The 18,350-nt window shown below is 55.7% G+C and overlaps 2 protein-coding genes across 4 annotated transcripts; one reads left to right on the forward strand and one right to left on the reverse strand.

Moving 5' to 3' along the window:
- Positions 1–1,399: 1,399 nt before the first annotated feature.
- On the reverse strand, positions 1,400–13,729 carry DDB1 (damage specific DNA binding protein 1). Its single transcript, XM_063158291.1, has 27 exons — positions 13,570–13,729; positions 12,318–12,466; positions 12,107–12,223; positions 11,032–11,253; positions 9,695–9,809; positions 9,499–9,596; positions 8,660–8,818; positions 8,234–8,317; positions 7,966–8,082; positions 7,533–7,635; positions 7,362–7,437; positions 7,174–7,282; positions 6,776–6,954; positions 6,532–6,695; positions 6,344–6,451; positions 5,928–6,135; positions 5,736–5,831; positions 5,453–5,564; positions 4,880–5,003; positions 4,476–4,640; positions 4,039–4,133; positions 3,745–3,915; positions 3,164–3,273; positions 2,831–3,000; positions 2,619–2,721; positions 2,273–2,396; positions 1,400–1,983 (listed from the first exon to the last, which is right to left on the reverse strand). Exons 1-27 carry the CDS (start codon positions 13,628–13,630, stop codon positions 1,900–1,902), a joined length of 3,423 nt encoding a protein of 1,140 aa, XP_063014361.1. The 5' UTR covers positions 13,631–13,729; the 3' UTR covers positions 1,400–1,899.
- Positions 13,730–13,762: 33 nt separating this feature from the next.
- TKFC (triokinase and FMN cyclase) lies at positions 13,763–18,117 on the forward strand. Of its 3 annotated transcripts, none has more exons than XM_063158292.1 (18): positions 13,763–13,902; positions 14,535–14,581; positions 14,667–14,856; positions 14,928–15,038; positions 15,122–15,303; positions 15,374–15,452; positions 15,551–15,640; positions 15,753–15,787; positions 15,884–15,968; positions 16,043–16,132; positions 16,216–16,332; positions 16,503–16,622; positions 16,708–16,845; positions 17,094–17,200; positions 17,293–17,396; positions 17,474–17,507; positions 17,614–17,703; positions 17,784–18,117. In XM_063158292.1, the coding sequence occupies exons 2-18, from the start codon at positions 14,576–14,578 to the stop codon at positions 17,949–17,951; spliced, it is 1,746 nt and encodes a 581-aa protein (XP_063014362.1). In that variant the 5' UTR covers positions 13,763–13,902; positions 14,535–14,575; the 3' UTR covers positions 17,952–18,117. The 3 variants fall into 3 exon arrangements, with proteins under 3 accessions (XP_063014362.1, XP_063014364.1, XP_063014363.1); XM_063158294.1 differs by having other exon boundaries at positions 13,808–13,902; positions 14,539–14,581; XM_063158293.1 differs by having other exon boundaries at positions 13,821–13,902; positions 14,482–14,581.
- Positions 18,118–18,350: the final 233 nt, after the last annotated feature.

The following is an 18,350-nucleotide window of genomic DNA, read 5'->3' on the forward strand; positions in this document are numbered from 1 at the left end:
GCGGCACCCACCCACCCCCCCAAACCCACACGGGGGCCTGGGGTCACCCCGGGGTTGTCCCGTTCCGCTGGGGCGAGCGGCGGCATCCCGGCCATTGCTGCCCTGGCTGCGCGCCGGGGAACGGGGTCCCCCCTAGGATTGGGAAGCAGCGGGAAAGGCGTCCCCCCTTCTCTCCTTTCCCACATCTGGCAAAGATCCGGCATGGCCTCTCCCCACCCCTCCTCCTCCTGCTCCTTCTCCTGGAGGCGCTGGGCCGCCTTCCCAGCCCTGCACGGGGACCCACGCGGCGGAGAAAGGGGCCAAGTGGAGCCGGGATGGTGGGATGCATCCCGGAGGGAGAGGGATGCTGCGGGACACCCCGCTCTGGTGACCCCCAGATTCCCCCCGGCCCCGTGCCCCCCTCCCAGGGCAGGGAATGAAGCAAAGGTTGGAGGCAGGTAAATGATTGATCCCATGGAGCAAAAGGCGCTGCTGCCTCCAAAATTCCCAATCCAGCATGGATTTCTCCCCACAAAATCCTGCCCAAGGTTTGGGATCACCCAGGCAAGACACAGCCCCCTTCAAAATAAAAACCATGGTGTGGGGGGGATCACACTGTTTTTTTAGGAACCCCATGAAGCCATGAGAAGCTCCTGTGCTAAGGGAATGTGATCCCAAATCCCTGGGAGGCAGCTCCTGTGGCACTGGATAAACAATGATCCAGCCCTAGCCAGCAGCGCTTTTATCCCAAAAAAAGCAGGGTGCCAACACTGCACTGGCACCACCACCCCCAGTTTTGGTGGGGGAAAAACAGCACTGCCAGGACCTGGGCTGTGCTGCTCCCTGGGCCTCCCAAAATTTGGGAATAGGCTGCTCCAGGCAGGTAAACAGAGCCCGAGGCAATAAAAGCAGCAGCACAGAGTCCAAGGTCACTCCCTGCTCCCCCAGCTCTCGGAAGAGATGTCCAAATATAGCCCTGTCCCTGCGGTCTCCTCTGAAAACACGGGATGGAAGCGGAGCCAGGGATGATTCCAGCATGAGCTGCCTCTGGGAGGGAAGGATTTGGGAAAAACCGTCAGGGAATGGGACTTGGGGGGCACTTGGGGGGCTACAGGGGATATTCAGGCTGGGGAAAGCATGGTAAGATCCAGGATAACCCCCAAATTCCATGAGAGATGTGAAGGAGGTGGGAGACCATGAGAACTATTAATGACTAGCCAGAGGCTGGAAAATCCAGCTTTCCAAAAAAATTCCATTACAATCTGCCTCTCAAGGCACTCACAGTGCCACTGGCAACCAGACAAGGAACTAAAATTTCCTACAAATCCAAGAAAAGCTAGAAAAATGGACCTGGAAAACAGGTGTCCCCAATATCCCAGAGCTGAGGACACAGATATCATCATTCCTTAGGACACAGATCTTTCCTCTTGGACTACTTTATTTGGTAAAACTCCGAAATCAGCAATAGCTTAAACTTCCCAGAACTTCCCTCCCTCAGCAAGGCATGGATCCCATGGAGAGAGAGTTATCCTGCTCGGCTCCAGCCTCGGCTGCTCCTCCAGCTTTGATTCCTCTTCCAAAAAAACACAAGGAATCCAAAAAAATCCAGGATCAAAAGCAAAACCAAAAGCCAAAAAAAGTAATAAAATATCTAAGGACATCAGGGAAAAGGGAATCGAGGCGAGGGCATCAGATCCCAGTGGATCACCCAAGGAAAGGGACAGTTCTGGGTCCAGCCAATTCTGCAGAATCCATAAATCCCAGCAGGAGATGACTGACACCTCCCCAAATTCCTAACAAGCCACTTCCCCTGCGAGATTCCGTCCCCCTCTGGCCACTGCTGCCAGTGCTGGGCACAGCTGGGGAAGGATTCCCTTGCTCCATGTGGAGGGCAGGGGCAGGGAACAATCCCGAGTCCTGCTAGTGGATCCGGGTCAGCTCCTCCACGATCTTGATCAGGTCATCCACGGTGGCTTCCCTCTTCATCCCGCTTCCATCGTCGATCTGCACAGGGAGGAAAAGGCATTGGAGATGTTGGCAGGTGCCAAAAAACATTCCCAGATCATTCAGGAAGGTGTGGATTTAGAACTTTCCAGAGAGACTGTGGCTTCCCCATCTCTAGAAGTATTCCAGCCCAGGTTGGACAAGGCTTGGAGCAACATTGTCTAGTGGGAGGTGTCTTGAAGTTCCTTCCAACCCAAACCATTCCATACCTCTGCAATTCCATGATTTACTGAGCCTGGATTCCTGAGCAAGGCCCTTGAAGGATCCAAGGCCACATTCCCAAGCTCACCTGCAGGTTTGCCACCACTTCCTGCATCTTGGGCCTGCTGATGTCCAGGAAACTCTCGATCAAGTCTCCATCGATGAATCCTGTGGCTGGTTCTGTCTTCCGTTCAGTGTGGAACGATCTCCAGGTGCTGCTGTCAAGGAGCCAAATCCACAGGGAATAACACCAGCCCTGGACATGGTTAATGGTGGGATGGCAGTGCTGGGTTAATGGTTGGACTCTGTGGTCTCAGAGACATTTCCCATCTTTAATTCCATGATTGTTCAGGGCCATTGCAAACCCACTCCCACCCTCTCCAGCTGGTAAACTCCCCCCAGCACAAGCTCCTGGCTGGAATGCTAAAGGATATAAGGAATGCTCAATCTTCCCCACGCTCTTGATGACTTTGTTGAGCCTGTTCTGCATGTCCAGGAGCAGGTTGTACCAGCTTTCCGACAGGGATGTCACCAGGCCTGCACGGGAATAATGGTCATGGGAATGTGGCAGGTGTGGAGCTGGATGAGCTTCCCAACCCAAACCATTCCAGGATTCTGCAGGGAATCCTCAGCCCCTGCTCCTTACCGATCATTCCATTGACAGTGCCAAAGAGCACGGATCCCTGGGTGGGCGTGGAAGTCTCTCCCAAGTTCTGCATGACCAGGGATCCGTGGCAGAAGACATTGACGAACTCTCCCAGGTGGGATAATCCCACTTCCTGCAGGTGCTGCCGCTCCTCGTCTGTCGTGGCCGCGCTGGAATCCCAAACACCGCTCAGTCCCGGATGGGGGCACTCCAAAACTTTCCCTTGCTCCCAAAAGCTGGGAATGCTCCTCCAGTTTTCCTGAAGATCCCATAATCCATCCCTCCCAGCATGTGCTATCACATCACATCTCATCCCCATCCCATCCAGTTTACCTGTCCTTCTGGCACACGAACAGATTGAAAGCGTTCTCTGCTCCCAAGAAATTATCATCATCCAGGATCTCCACGGCACTCATCCAGTTTGGATTGAAATCCCGGGCAATCTGGAAGGGGCCAAGAGGGGACATGCTGTGTCCAGGTGGCCTGGCCTGGGATCCTGCATCCTCATCCCACCCAACAGCAATATTCAGGAGCAAGGCAGGATCCAGCATGTCCCTCTCTGCTCCAGGAAGCAGCAGAGCAGGAAAGGCACTCCTGGAGATGGTCCTAGTCCAAGTGGTACTTGGATAACATCCTGGGAAAGCGTGGAGCAGCCTATGCCAAAGCCACTCCAGCAATTTAAACCCCCATTCCAAGTGGACACCAGGCATCCCAGATGGCACCTCCCACCCACCAGGCACCAGCTGCTCTTCCCACAGCCAGTTCCCTGGAAACTGAGGGATCCATCCCTCCAGAAACCACAGGGATCCATGTCAAACCTTATCCAGTCAAGCCAAGCCCCTCCTTTTATCCCCTCCAACACCATTCCCTGTGCCCAGATCTGTCAGAATTGATTCCTGGCACCGCTTCCTTACCTCCTCGAAATTCCCTTCCATGGGTTTGTAGGCCAGGAGCAGCACGGAGCGCATGAGGTCTCCCACCAGGATGAAATCCCCCTTGGTTTTCAGGTACAGGGCCATGATGTTGTTGTAGTGGTTGCACTCTGTGCGCAATTCCTTCTCCGCTGTCCACTCGTACAGGCGCACCTGTGGGATGGGACACGGATTGGGATTCTCCACATGGGAGCTGGGATATGCTCCTCAACAGACACCTGGCTGACATCCAGACCCACAAGCACACTCCCAAAGAAAAGTCAGGGCCTTGCCTACCGTGCTGTTGATGCTGGCTAACAGCTTCCCGTTGAATTCCACCATGGAATACACAGCTCCCTTGACCTCCTTCTCAGCCAGGCTCTGCAGCTTCCCTGGAATAAAGCCAGGCATTACTTGGGTTGTTTATCCAAAGAGTGGGAAGTCAAGGGGGTTCAGCCCAGCCGGCCTGAATTTTGTTTCCTAAAAAAAACTGTCTCTGAGGGGGACAAGTGACATGGAAAGCAAATCCCAGAATCCAGGGCTGGTGAGGGATTCTTGGGCATCTCTAGGAGACAGGGAGAAAGGGAACACAGCACCTACAGATCCCAACAACAGATTCCTTGGGAAAAACTGCCTGCTCCTGTGACACAAGCTCTCTGGGGCTTGAGAAGCTCATCCCTGATCTCCCACCAAAAAAAGCTGGATCTTTCCAGGTGAGAACACCTTGATCTTACCATCAGAGTAGTGGAAAACGACGATCCGGCCCTGCTTGGGCTCTGCTTCCTCGGGATACACCATGGCAGTGCCCACAATGAAGTAGGTGTTGGGATCCTTTCCCAGCTTGCAGGAGACCAGGCTGAGGGCATACTCATTTTGCAGGAATTGGTGAGCATGGAGCACTGGGGGCAAAAAAATAAAGTGGGAAATGTAGGAACAACTGGGATCCCAAAGTCCTTAAACTGAAAGCTTAAGACACATCCTGGAGATTCCCCGCCCTATTCCCCACCACCTTGTGCCCATCAAAAACTGGTATTCCCTAAACCTTATGGCTGATGTTCCTGCAGGAAAATGTTTTGGCTGAAGCTCCCCATAGCTTCTCCAGGATGAGAAAAGCTGGATTTTGGGATGGGACAGGTACCTTCAAAGGTGTGCTGGTCTATGATAAGCAGGTTGTGCACTTCCACCTCCTCTCCGAAGGATGTCTCGTGTGGAGCTGTGCTGCTGGAAAACAGCTTGCTGGTGCTCACACTGCTGGACAAGGCCTGGGAAACAGGAAAATCCATCACATCCCAGTACTACTTGGGATATCCACACAGCCTCAGGTAGCCAGTGAGAAGGGAAAAGGGATGGGAGAACAGGTGGAGCAAGGAATGAGTAAAGGGACACACTCCCTTCTCCTGCAGGGCTGAGTGATGGTGTTAATCTGAGTTTACAAAGAGCTGGTTTCCAGAGCTGGATCCTTGGGAAAAGGAAAACTTTAGAGACCACACAGAAGCCTGTTTGGGATATGGAAGGAGCAGCACCCAAAAATAAAGCGGATCAGGTGGAACATTGTCTGTGCCACCTCCTCAGAGAGATCCCACCATTCTATTCCTCCCCAGCTGAGGAACAGGAGTGGACTCACAGCTTTGGAAAGGAGGACCATCAAGAAAGACCTGGATCAGGAATTCTGATCCCCACAGCATAGGGATGACCCAGTCTGGGATCTCACCTGGGTGCTGGCACTGGGTCTGAGTGCTGTGGTGCCCCCACTGGCATCCTGCACCTCGATCCGGCTGGAGAGCACCCCAAAGCACTGGGATACCTCCTGGTAGCAGATTTTCCTGTGGGATAAACAGAGCCATGTGGGTGGGAGAGCCAGGAAAGGCCATTCCAAGAGCTCTGGAAACAACAAGAGCTGTCTGTTTGCTCCTGGGATGGCAACATCACCCCAACCCTTGTCCTGTGCAGCAGAGCACCCTGATCTCAGGAATCCTCATTCCAGGAATCCTCACCTGGGCGACTCATAGAGGGGAACAGTGCGGATATGAAGCTTCTGGATCTCATCAATGGTGCCAATGGTCAGGGTGCTGTTGTTGGCCAGGGCCAAACTTGTGGGGAAAAAAAAACATGGAAAACTGGGTGAGACAGCAAGAACCTCCCTCTCCCCCATATGCCTTAGGATCAGGGACTCGTGGTGGGCTCACCTGTCGGGATATCCGTCGGAATTGAGGGGGCACATGTAGTTGACCTCCTTGAGGTTGACGTTGGAGAAGACCAGCTTGTGGTTGCTGCTGTAGATGACGGTGGGGCGGTCGGAGCAGGCAAACACGTTGGTGGTGGACAGGGAGCGGAATGTCCTCAGCACCGTGGGCTGTGTGCCCAGGGTCACCTTCTTCCTGTCACTCAGCAAGCCTGGATTCAAAGGGAAAAGGGATTGGGACATGCCACAACACCTCAGGGAAAAAAGGATTGAGGGTAAGCCCACCCCAGATTTAAGAATCCATCTCCTTCCTCCAGTGTGCTGGAGAAATCCCCCAGCCCACAGCCAGTCCCTAAGCATGAGGCTGAGAAAGCAAGGAGGATCTTTCCCAAAAAACTGGAAAGGAAGGGAAAAGGTCACCTGTCTCAAGGCTGAGGCCGAAGTAGAAGAGAGCTCCATCCCCCAGGGCACACAGGAGGTAGTGGCTGCTCTCAAAGGTCGTCATCAGGATGGAGCGAGGGATAATCTCTGTGGGAAGCAGGCAAAGGGATGGATGACGTCACTCAAGACATGGATAGTGACCCCTGCCACCCTTGGGAGGCTCCTACCTCCTCCCAGCATCTCCTTGTGCAGCAGCTCGAAGGACGGCAGCTTCAGGATGCGGGCAGAGATGTCGGTCCAGAGCCCGATGGCACAGAGCGGGGACATCCCGTTGGAGTCTCCCAGGGGGGTGATGTCCAGGCAGGCCACCTCGTGCTCCATCTCTGTGCAGCTGGGAGGAAGGAAACAGGACAGGTGTCTGCCTGGATCCCAAATCCCAGCATCCCAAGGGCCCTGAGGATGTGGGCTCACCTGATCTGCCGGAGCTCCTGGGGCCGGATCTCCAGGTAGTACAAGGCTCTTCCCACGGCCACCACCACCTGGTTGCTGTTGCAGGAAGCGACGCTGATGTTCTTCCCATTGGGCTCTTTCCACTCGCTCACCAGGGATTTGGGCTCCTGGCTGACCAGTCGCACCGAGGCAGACGTGATCTGGGAAGAGAGACAGGAAAAATCATGGAAAACAGTGTTTCCAAGGTGGGTGGCACAGCAAGAACCTCCCTCTTTCCATATCCCTTAGAAACATGAGCCCAGGATCCTGTTTGCTGATCCCATCAGCTCACGGAAGCATTTCAGCCTCTGCCCTGGATATGTCACAATCCATATGGTGCTAGGAGAGCCATATCCGTGTTTTCCTCATGCTGGATTTACCTGGATCAGCTGCTGATGCGCCACGTTGCCACAGAAGAAGGTCTGCTGGTCATCCACAAATCCTGTGAGCTCTGTCTCTTCCACTTCCTCTCCGTTCAACATCAGAACCCTGAACAGGGAAGGGAATTCCCATTAATTCCTGCTCCAACATGGGGCTGAGAGCCTGGATCAGCTCATCCCACCTTTACCTGGTCTGGCCAACAAATGACAGCACCAAGGTGTTGTCCGTCTCCCGGTGTGGATCCGACCTCAGTGGCCACAATCCTGCAACGAGGATACCACAGTTCCTCACAATTCCACATCTCAACCTCATCTGTGCCCGCCATGTCCCCCCTGAGGCTGTGGAACACCTCCCACACCTTTAATTCCCGGCAGGTCGATGCTGGCGTGCTCATGGATCCCGATGCCGTTCCGGATGATCCGCAGCGATCCCTCTTTGAAGGCCCCGGAGCAGGTGACCAGCTGGAGGAAAAGCAGATGGACTTTACCAGCTGTGGCTGGGAAGCTCTCCCACTCCTCTCTGGGAGGTCCCATTTCTCATGGAAATGGGGAAGCCATTCTCAAATCATGGAATCCTGGCATGGTTTGGGTTGAAAGGGACCTGAAAGATCCACCAAGGCCAGGCTGGACACGGCTTAGAGCAACCTGGTCTAGTGGAAGGTGTCCCTGCCCATGGAATGAGATGATCCTTTAAGGTCCCTTCCAACCTAAACCATTCTGGGATCCTATGATTTTATGGATACACTCAGGCAAAAATTCCCAGCATTGAGGAGGGAAAAGCAGGAATGTTACCTGGCCTTGGCCTTGCCTCTCCAGGTCCACCACGCACATGTCCACGATGGGCCCGAGGTTGGTGAAGGTCTCCATGGCCACCACGTAGGATCCCTGCTCATTGCTGTCCACGTTGAGCTGGGAATAAATACTGGAATCAATTTCTGTCTTTCAAGAAGCAGGACAAGGAAAGGGCGGGCAAGGAGAAGAGAGGAAAATGTATCCAGATCTCCAGGTTGGGATGGAAATTGAGTTCTGTGGGAACCCACAGCCAGGAGCTGCCACATACCTTCACAAGCTGGGAATCTCCAAGCCTGGAGCCAACAAACACCACTCCATTATCCAGGTAGGTCAGGCACTCTGCAATGGATGTCTGGAAAATGGGAAGAGGCAGGTGACCCACCAATGACATGGAAAAGTCCTGGCATACACACCCCTTCCACCACTAAGCTGTTATCCGACAGAAAATCCCTGGGCAAGGTAAGGGAACTTAATCCCTTCATAAATCCCACAGAGTCCAAGCTCGTCACAGTACAAGTACCAGGAAAAAAAATGGGAAGAATGTAAGTTTAAGTGCCCACAGGGAACCTTCCCAACAGTTCAGGGCTGTGACAAATGTGAGGCACCCAAAATTCCCACTCATTCCTGAAAGGACCCTTTCCAGACTTGGGAGAATCCCAGACAAGTGCCAGGGGATGGCCCAGGTGATTCCTACCTCTCCCAGCAGCTCCACACGCAGATCCTTCAAGGTGACAGTGCCGTCCATCTGCTCCTCCTTCTCCAGAAGCAGCATGAAGAGCCTCCCTTCCATGTCTCCCAGCAAATACCGCGATCCGTTGGGATCCACACGGTTGTGGCACACAATGGTGCTTTGCTGCAGGGAAAGCAGGGAAATCTAGGATTCCACTGGAACAGCCCCAAACCAGTCCCCAAAAGTTCTGTGCAGGTGATGTGCTCCCAGCTCCAGTATCCCACCCATTCCAGAGCTCCAGGAGCAGACTGAGACCTTCAGGCACCAATATTCCTGTTTCTTCCCCCCAGATATTTAGCTTGTGCTTATTTCCATCTTAAAAGGACTTTCAGCCCTCTTTCGGCTTGGAACAGCACCTCAGCCTTGCCATTGGTGCTTCCTCCCCCTATTAAATGTGGGAAGTGGCCTGTTATTCCCACAAAACCCACAAGTCCAATTGCTGTCCCAAAATCTTTAAGCCTTTGCTCTTCTGAACAAGTCTCCAGGGGGCTCATCCATGTTTTCCACTGCCTGAAATGAAACCAGGCTCTGCCCTGGAACTGTGCCCAGACCATGCACTAATTCCTAATTAATCCCAGTCCCTGGGGCCCAAACAAAATTCCAAGAGCTCTACAGAAAGAGGAGGCACACAGGGATCATGGATGTCTCTCAGCCCCCAGAAACAGTGACCAGGAAGCCAAACCTCTGCGAGTCCAAGTAAGTGGCACTATTAGACCACACCTGGGACAACAGGGGTTTGAATTCCTGTCTGGAAGGCCTGGGAAAGGAGGGATTTTTTGGGATGCAGTCCTGGATCCCCTCACCTTGATGATGGGAGGAGCAATAGCCAGATATTTATCCCCATTGTGGTAGGTGATGGATTCCTGCCCGATGATAATGGCGCCTCCGAAGGGCTCCGGCACTGTGGGACACACAACAAACATGAGGCAACCTGCCTGGAAAGAAGGAGCCATCCAGCCTGGAAAAACATGGCAAGATCTTTTACAAACAAGGCCCAACCTGCAATGACCATGGAGGCTTCGGCCTCCACATTTTCCTGCTTCCAAGGGCCTTTGTTGAATTCCTTCTCCCGCAGGGACACCTCATATGTCTTCACGTGGCGGCCCTGGGGGTCCTGGGAGAGAAGCAAAAGTGGATGAGATTCCAGAAGTGAGGAGATTCCACCTCAGCTCCTGCAAAAACACCCCTTCCAGGAAGCTTCTGAGGTTTCTCACCTCCTCATCCTCCCCCACATCCACACACCACCATTCTCCCAAATTTTTCCATATATAATTACCCCCTGAGGAAATCCCTGAGCTGGAAAAGACTGGGAAGTATTTTTCCATTGTTTTACAATGATATGGGAACTGATATTCTGGAATTTGTTTTCCTCTGACAACCTGGAAACAAGTGGCATAATGGAGTATCACCCCCTCCTCCAGCTCTCGCAAACGTTCAGGAATTCAGGAGTTTTTATCTTTTTTCCTTGTAGTTCAGGACTTCCCAAAAATCATCCCAGCTGCTGCTATCCTATTCAGACCAAGTCCTGGGACAATGGGTAATAAATGGAGAAGGAATTATGGAAACAACTTGGAAACTTTCTCCTCTCCATAGGCAAGGATTGAAACAATCCAGAGGTTTATGAGTCAGAACTGACATCCTGCTCCTGCTCCAAGGGTTCAAGTTGTTTTGACATGGATGATGGAATCCTTGAAGTTGGAAAAGCACTTTTCCAACTGTTCCCCCATACTCCAGGTATGTGGTGACAAAGTGGCTTCTTCCCTTCAGGAACTTTAGGGAGGATGCAGCAGTGCCCAAACAAGGAATAATGGAGCCACTGCTGGCATAGGATTTCAGCTAAGCTTGGGATAGCCTGGAATTTAACAAAGGAAAGCTAATCCCTTGCTCAGTCAGAACAGCAAAGGCTCTTGGGATCAAAAAGGCATCCAGAGGAGACTGGGAATGCTCCTTCCATAAAGAACCAGGTGATGGGAGAGGTTGTGAATCCTCTTTACACACCTGGAATCACCTCCCAAGAACAGCAAGCAGGTCACTGCCTTGTTTTTTAAGGAAAGACTCAAGTCTTGCTCTGGGAAACAACTGGTTGTGGATCTTGATGGAAAGATCCCTAAACTCCTCCTGGGGGGTATAACAAGGAAAATTCCCACCCAAGGCAGAGCTGCCCTGGAATCCTGTGGAAAAGCTCTGCTTCCTCCCTCCCAGAGCTGGAAAAAGGCAGTATGGAGGAACATGGACCTGGAGGAGCTGGATCACCCCTGATTCTGCCCTCCAAAAATCCTTTGGAAATCCTTGGGAGCCCTTGGCTCCACCTGGGCTATCCATGGATAAGCAGGCACCTGGTAGACGAAGCAGATGGTGGGAGCCTGGCAGCCATAGAGGAACTTCACATCGATGACCTGGAGCTCCTCCAGGCGGATGTTGAAGGCCTTTAGCTCCTTGTTGTCCCGGTCCAGGGGGATGACCTTGAAGAGGCCGTCGTAGAGGCGCAGCCCGATCATCCGGCACTCGGGATCGATGATCCCGATGATCCCGGTCTCCGAGGGCCGCCCGATGCGATCCTGAGGGAGAATTCCAGAGACAGGGGAAAGGGAAAGGGGATTAGTGCCAGGATAATATCCCTGAAAACAGGGACAGGGGTTAGCTGCCAGCCCTTAGGTGAGGAATGGCTCCTTGCACACTTCCCAGTGGGCTTGAGAATTCCAGCTGGGAAGCCACCAAGCCTAAGGAGGAGATGACCTTTCCAACTGCCCCACCTGGCAGAGCTCCCACACCACACAGCTTCACCACAAATTACCACAGGACTCATTTCCCAGGGAAAATTCGGCCTCACAAGGAGTTTAGGCTTTCATTTTCCTTAAATTTAATTTGTCATTCCACAAGGTCTCCCAAAAATATAGTTGAATCCATAGGGAAATGACTTGGAGCATCCTGGTCTAGTGGAAGGTATCCACGGCAAGGGGTGGAATGAGATGATCTCTAAGTCCTGTCCATCCCACACCATTCCAGGATTCCATGTGCTGGTTTAGATGAGATACTGGGAAGAAATCCTTCTCTGTGAGGGTAATGAGGCCCTGGGATGGATTTCCCAGAGAAATTGTGGCTACCCCATCTCTGGAAGTGTTCCAGGCCAGGCTGGATGGGGCTTGGAGCAACCAGGGATAGCACAAGGCGTCCTTGCCCACAGAAGAGAACTGAATGAGCTTTAAGGTCTCTTTTCCAACCCAAACCATCCCAGAATTCCACTAATCCTTCCAGAGGCCAAGACTAACTCTGCAAACATCCTGTGACCCATCCCAGATCAAGCAAGGACCCACCAACAGAGCAGCAGAAATCCAACACCCTGCTGCACCAGGAGGGCAAAACCACCCCTAGGGAAGGGCATTCCCATGCCAGGTGCTGCATCCCCCTCACCTGCACATTCCCATGGGCACGGGTGATGATGTCGATGCTATCCCCGTTCTGCTTGTACTCCAGGATGCAGGCGTTGTACTTGGCCGTCAGGATGAACAGCAAATCCTTGCTCTCCCCCTGCCCGGAAAAAGCCACAGTCAGTGCAAATTCCAGGGGGTGGAATTCCCAAATTCCCAAATCCCCAGCCCCCTCCCTGCCCTGCCACAGCCACCTTGGGGCGGAAGAGCTCCATGACGGCCGTTTTCCCGTACATCCCCACTTCCTTGACGGGCCGCAGCCCCTCGGCCGTCACCACGTAAATCTCCAGCCGGGTGTTTTTGGCAATCAGCAGGTTCAGGTCCTCCGCAGAGGTGAAGTGTCCTGGGAAAACAGGGGAGGAGGAATCCCAGAGGAGGGATCAGCTCAAGGAGCCAGGCTGCGCTTCCACACAGCCTCCCTGGAGCATCCCAAAATCCCAGCAGCTTCTGTTTTGCGGAGAAAAGAAGAAACCTCACAACTTTATAAAAGTTGTAAAGCTCGGTATGTTTATTATGGCGCCACACACGTGCGGAGAAAACTCTCCTCAAAAAAGGAGGAGAGTACCTCTGCATACTCTGAGAACTTCAGATCTCCTTTTATCCCACTCTCAAACACATATGCATACAGTTTCACAACAGGTTCATACATATTCATTTTTATGGGTTTCGTGTGACTTTTACCACTAGTTCCTTTTTATCAGAAAGAATTTTGAGGTCAGGCTGACTTGCCCTTACAGCAGTCCCTGTCTCTATCATCTTCTGTCTCCTCCCGTTTATCTGTCCTTCGCTGAAGTAACTTCACTGAGCTTAGGCCTTGCAGTCTGGTTAAATAATTACAATTTCCAACCACAGACTCAACTCAAAAATGTACATTTCACCTAAATTAAAAAGGATTTCTATCCTGGAAAATTTTCACTTTGCTTCACTTCATTCCATAGTGCTAAACACTCTCAGCAACTGCTTTCCCTCAGCCTGCACTCCTTGTTTTTCGGCAGAAATGCTCTTCCCACTGTCTTTCCTCAGGAATCCTCATTCCTGGGGTCTCTTCCCACCACGCCCAGCACTCCCACGGCTCTTGGGGCTCCCGTAGTTTCCCCAAATCCCACTCTCTCTCACTCCTATTATGGATTTCAGGAGCACTTTGGTTCTTCCTCTACCCCAAAATCCCCCAGCATCCCAAAACCCTCCGATACCCCAAAACCCTCCGGTAAACAAAATCCCCGGTACTCCCAACCCCCCTGGACTCCAAAACACACCCGTGAACCCCAAAACCCTCCCCGTACTCCCAATCCCTTCCCGGTACCCCAAAACCGCCCCGGGACCCCCAGTGCCCCCCGGCACCTCCATCCCTCCGTGTCCCCCGTACCCCCAGCCCCCGGTACCCCATAACCGCCCTCCCACGCCGACCCAAACAGGGCGCTCCCGTCACCTCCCGCCCCGCCGTACCGGTGACGCAGCCATTGACGGCCGTCGGCTTCTGCGCCGTCACCACGTAGTTGTAGGACATGTTGGGGGAACCGGGAGGTCCCGGCGGGGCGCGGGGAATACCGGGGGGAACGGAGAGCGCGGCCTCTCCGCCGCCGTCGCAGCCACTTCCGGGAAGTGGGCGCACTGGGCCGCTCTAGCCCGCTGGGAGGACTTGGGAGGAGCAGACGAGAGGAGCCGCTCTAGCCCGCTAGGAGGACTTGCGAGGAGCAGCCGAGAGGAGCCGCTCTAGCCCGCTGGGAGGACCGCGAGGAGAAGCCGATAAGGGCGGTTGAAGGGCCCCGCCGAGCGCAGGTGTGGAGGGGGATGCGCGGGGGGTCTCCCCCTAAACCCGCTGGACCCGCGCTGATCCCACCCTGGTCCCACGCCGTATCCCGAAGGGAGGGCCCCACGTGGGAGGGTGCAGCCCCCTCCCTGCAGCTCTGTGCCCCCCGAAACCTGGGGTAGGGGTCCCCGCTGTGAGGGGGGAGCGTGGATCCGTTAAGGACCTGCACTGAGGGGAGATCCCTGAAGGTGGGAGTCCCTCATCACAAAAAAAAGGGGTCCCTGTTTGGGGGGCGGGGGGTCCCATCGTGATTTCCCGCCTCGAAAGGGGGTCCCTCTTTGAGGGGGGGGCCGTCACTGTCCTCTCTCGCCCCAAAAAGGCGCCTGTTTAGGGGTTGTTCCATGCTGGCGCCTCATTCCAAAAGGGCGGCTTGGCTGGGTGCCGGGGGAGTGGCTCCATTCTGGCGCCTCTTTCCAAACCGAACTCCCTGCCTGGGCAGGTGTCCCTGTGTGGGGACGACTCCAACGCCAGCCCCATTCCCACCAGACAGACACTCCCCATAGCATCACCATCACCCCAGACACCATCCCATCCCGCCCCCTTCCCAGCCCCCCTCTCCGGACCGCTGTCCACTTCAGGCTGGACCTTGCCCTCTTTGCAGACAGATTCCATCTTCGGCTCCGAGTGCTGCGCTCCGCTCCCATGGAGGTGAGCCCGGAGCAGGGGGGTTGGCATTCCTATGGGGCTGCCATTCCTCCTTTTGCCGTCCCACCGCTCCCCACTTTCCCCACAGATCCCCAAAAAACTGGTGACAACGGTGTCCGGCTGTGCCGATGACTCGCTGGCCGGAGTGGTGGCCTGCAATCCCGGGCTGCGGCTGCTGCAGGGACACCGGGTGGTCCTTCGGGATGACCTGCAGGCCATCCGCGGCCGTGTGGCCCTGCTCTCCGGGGGGGGCTCCGGCCACGAGCCCGCCCACGCAGGTGAGACCCCCCTGTCCCACCTGTACCCCTCGCTCACGGACACGGTGCCGAGCCCTCTTCCCTCTGCACAGGCTACGTGGGGAAGGGAATGCTGACCGGAGTGGTGGCAGGAACCATGTTTGCATCCCCGTCCGTGGGCAGCATCCTGGCGGCCATCCGGGCTGTGGCACAGGCTGGAGCAGGTTGGGAACACACCGGGGTGGAATTCTGGGGTTCCTCCCTCCAGTGCTGCATCATTCCCGTTGTCTCCACATCCATCCTGCAGCCGGGATCCTCCTGATTGTGAAGAACTACACTGGGGACCGGCTGAATTTCGGGATGGCCCTGGAGCGGGCGCGGGCCGAGGGCACCGACGTGCGGATGGTGGTGGTGGGCGACGACTGTGCCTTCACCAAGCCGGGGAAAGCCGGGCGCCGCGGGATCTGTGGCACCATCCTCATCCACAAGGTTCTGCTGGGACCCTTGGTGGGGATCTGGGGAGTTCTGGGGGGTCACTCACCCGCTCTGCCCGGGACAGGTGGCGGGAGCTCTGGCTGAGGAGGGAGCAAGCTTGGATGAGGTCGAGAAGAAGGCGATGGCGGCTGCCAAAGTCATGGGTGCGTTGTGTTATCCCATGGGAATGCTGTCCTGTGTCCCCCAGCCCCTGAACCCCAAAAATCCCCCCAGTTTTAACAGAACATTCCCACCTGCACAGGTACCCTGGGTCTCAGCCTGTCTCCCTGCAGCATCCCAGGATCCAAGCCCTCCTTCCAGCTGGCTGAGGACGAGATGGAGCTGGGGCTGGGTGAGGAGCGGCCCCTTGGTGCCCCTCTTGTGTCCCTGGAGGGTCCCAGTGTCCCTGCCCCCCCGGGGAGGCGTCACCAGGGCTGGGATGTGACACGGCCCCATCTCCATAGGGATCCACGGCGAGGCTGGAGTGCGCAGGATGAAGGTGAGGGGGAAATCCTGCTGCTCCCTCCCCATTCCCAAATCCCCTGATTCCCAGACTTCCCCACTCTGCTCCTCCCCTCCTTCGTGTCCCCTCCAGATGCTGCCGGCAGATAAGGCTGTGGAGACGATGCTGACGCACATGACGGATCCATCCAGTGCTTCCCACCTGTCCCTGAAGCCTGGTGAGCTCCTCAGGACCCTCTGTGCTCCTCCAAACCCCCTGGATCCCAGTCTCACCCTGCCCCCCACCCTGCAGGATCCTCTGTGGTGCTCATTGTGAACAACCTGGGTGGATTGTCCTGCCTGGAGCTGGGAATTGTGGCTGGAGCTGCTGTGCGCTACCTGGGTGAGCGCAGAGGGGAGCTTGGGATCCCATTCCCTGGCTCTGGCTGCTCTGGAGTGACCCTGTCTGGATCCTGGATCCTGCAGAGAACCAAGGGATCCGCATCGTCCGGGCCATGGTGGGATCCTTCATGACAGCAATGGAAATGGCTGGAGTCTCCCTCACCCTCATGCTGGTGGATGAGGAGCTGCTCAGGCTGATCGGTGAGTTCCCGGTGGGAATGTGGCCTGGGATTGGGGCACAGGGGTTTCCACATGCTGGGTGATGGGACACAAGGTCGGTGGGATGTCTGGGGGTGGAATTCCTGGCTGCTGGGTGTGCCAGTGAGGATCCAATGGGATCCGGAGCCACCACATGCCTCTGGCTTTTCCAGATGCCAAGACCATGGCCATGGCGTGGCCCAACATTCTCGTGGGACCGGCGACCACCCGGAAGGAGGAGGTGCCAGCACCGATAGAGCCACCCAGGAAGGCAGAGGATGAGACTGGAACTGGTACAGGGCTCCCATCCCTTGTCACACCCCCGCTCTGTGCCTCAGTTTCCCTCGGGAATGTGCAGGCTGCATCTCCTCTCCGCAGGGCTCAGCACGGCGCGGGTGGAGCGGGTCCTGCAGCGGGTGTGCAGCACCTTGCTGGATATGAAGGAGAAGCTCAATGAGCTGGATCGGGGAGCCGGTGACGGGGACTGCGGCCACACCCACGCCCAGGCAGCCCAAGGTGGGTGTGGGGGACATTGTCCAGGGAATTGTGGGGAATGCTGCCCTAATGGCACCTCCCAGGAGTGGGGAGTTCCCCAGGACATCCCTTCCTGGGACCAAGGAAACCTGGGGTGTCCCTTCCTGTAATTGTATCCTGCATCCAGTGGCAGCTTCTCTATGGAATTGAAGGCTGTCCCTGCTTGTCCCCACGAGGGACAGGGGACTGCAGGGCCACCACCCATCCCGTTATCCCTTCTACTCCCACAGCCATCCAGGAATGGATGCGCTCCCGGCCGCCTCCGGCTGCCCCAGCCCTGCTGTTCTCCTCCCTGGCTGATGTGGTGCTGGCGCAGATGGGAGGCTCCTCCGGAGTGGTGAGTGGGGAATGGGAGTGGAGATGGGAATGGGTGAACACACCTGGGAATGGGGCCGTGTTTCCAGGCTGAGATTGATGGTATTCCCAAAGCTCTACGGGCTCTTCCTGACGGCGGCTGGCCAGAGCCTGCGTGGCCGCAGCGATTCCGGGGCGTGGGCTGATGCCATGGATGCCGGGATTGAGGCCATGCAGAGGTCAGTGCCGGGGCTGTGGAACCCCAGAGCCCCCTGGGAATCCCAATCCCCCCTGAATTTCCCTGCATCCCACACAGGTATGGAGGAGCCGCCCCAGGAGACCGGACAATGGTGAGTGCTGGGAGAGCCCAGGAGCTGGGAGAGCTTCCAGGAGGATGCAAGGGAGTTCCCACCTGGCCTCAGCCCTGGCTCCCAGACTAATTCCCACCCTTTGCAGCTGGATTCGCTGTTTGCAGCCGGACAGGCGCTGCATTCCCTGCGCAGTCCCGGTGCTGACCCGCTCCAAGTGCTGGCGGCAGCTGTCCAGGTATGGAGAGCTGGGACAGTGGGACAATTGGATGGGAGTCCCTGCCATTGTCCTGGAGAACAGCCTGTTTTCCCCGGCAGAGCGCGGAGGCGGCGGCGGAAGCCACCAGGCACATGCAGGCTGGGGCGGGCAGAGCCAGCTACGTGCACTCATCCCGGCTGGACCAGCCCGATGCCGGGGCTGTGGCAGTGGCAGCGGTGCTGGGGGCGGTGCTGCAGGGGATGCGGGACCCCCTGGGCACTCAGTAATTACAGGGATGTGTATCCCTAAAAACCTGTGTCCCCATGTAGTGATCAAAACGGTTATCACAATAAACACTTGTCCCACCCACGTGACAGGGAGGTGTATCCCAACAACCCCCTGTGCTCCTTCAAGGATGTTTCTCAATAAACCTTAGGATGTGGCCCCCAGGAATCCTCTGTGTCCCCCATGCTAGCCTGGAGGGGTGGGTGGTGGAATTTGGGGGTGTGGGGGTGCCCCCCGTTGCTCCAGGCTGGGAAGGGAGATGGGAACAGGGATCCTGTGACTGGGGGAGGAAGGAAACCCAGGGTGTGGAGGGGAAGCTACAGAGCTCACATGGCTCTGGGCACGGGGTCTGGGGGTGAGTTTGGGGAAGGGGTAAAGGAGAAGCAGGGACAGGGCAGAGC

This window comes from Melospiza melodia, chromosome 6, assembly GCF_035770615.1.
Source record: "Melospiza melodia melodia isolate bMelMel2 chromosome 6, bMelMel2.pri, whole genome shotgun sequence".
In the NCBI taxonomy this organism is placed as follows: domain Eukaryota; kingdom Metazoa; phylum Chordata; class Aves; order Passeriformes; family Passerellidae; genus Melospiza; species Melospiza melodia.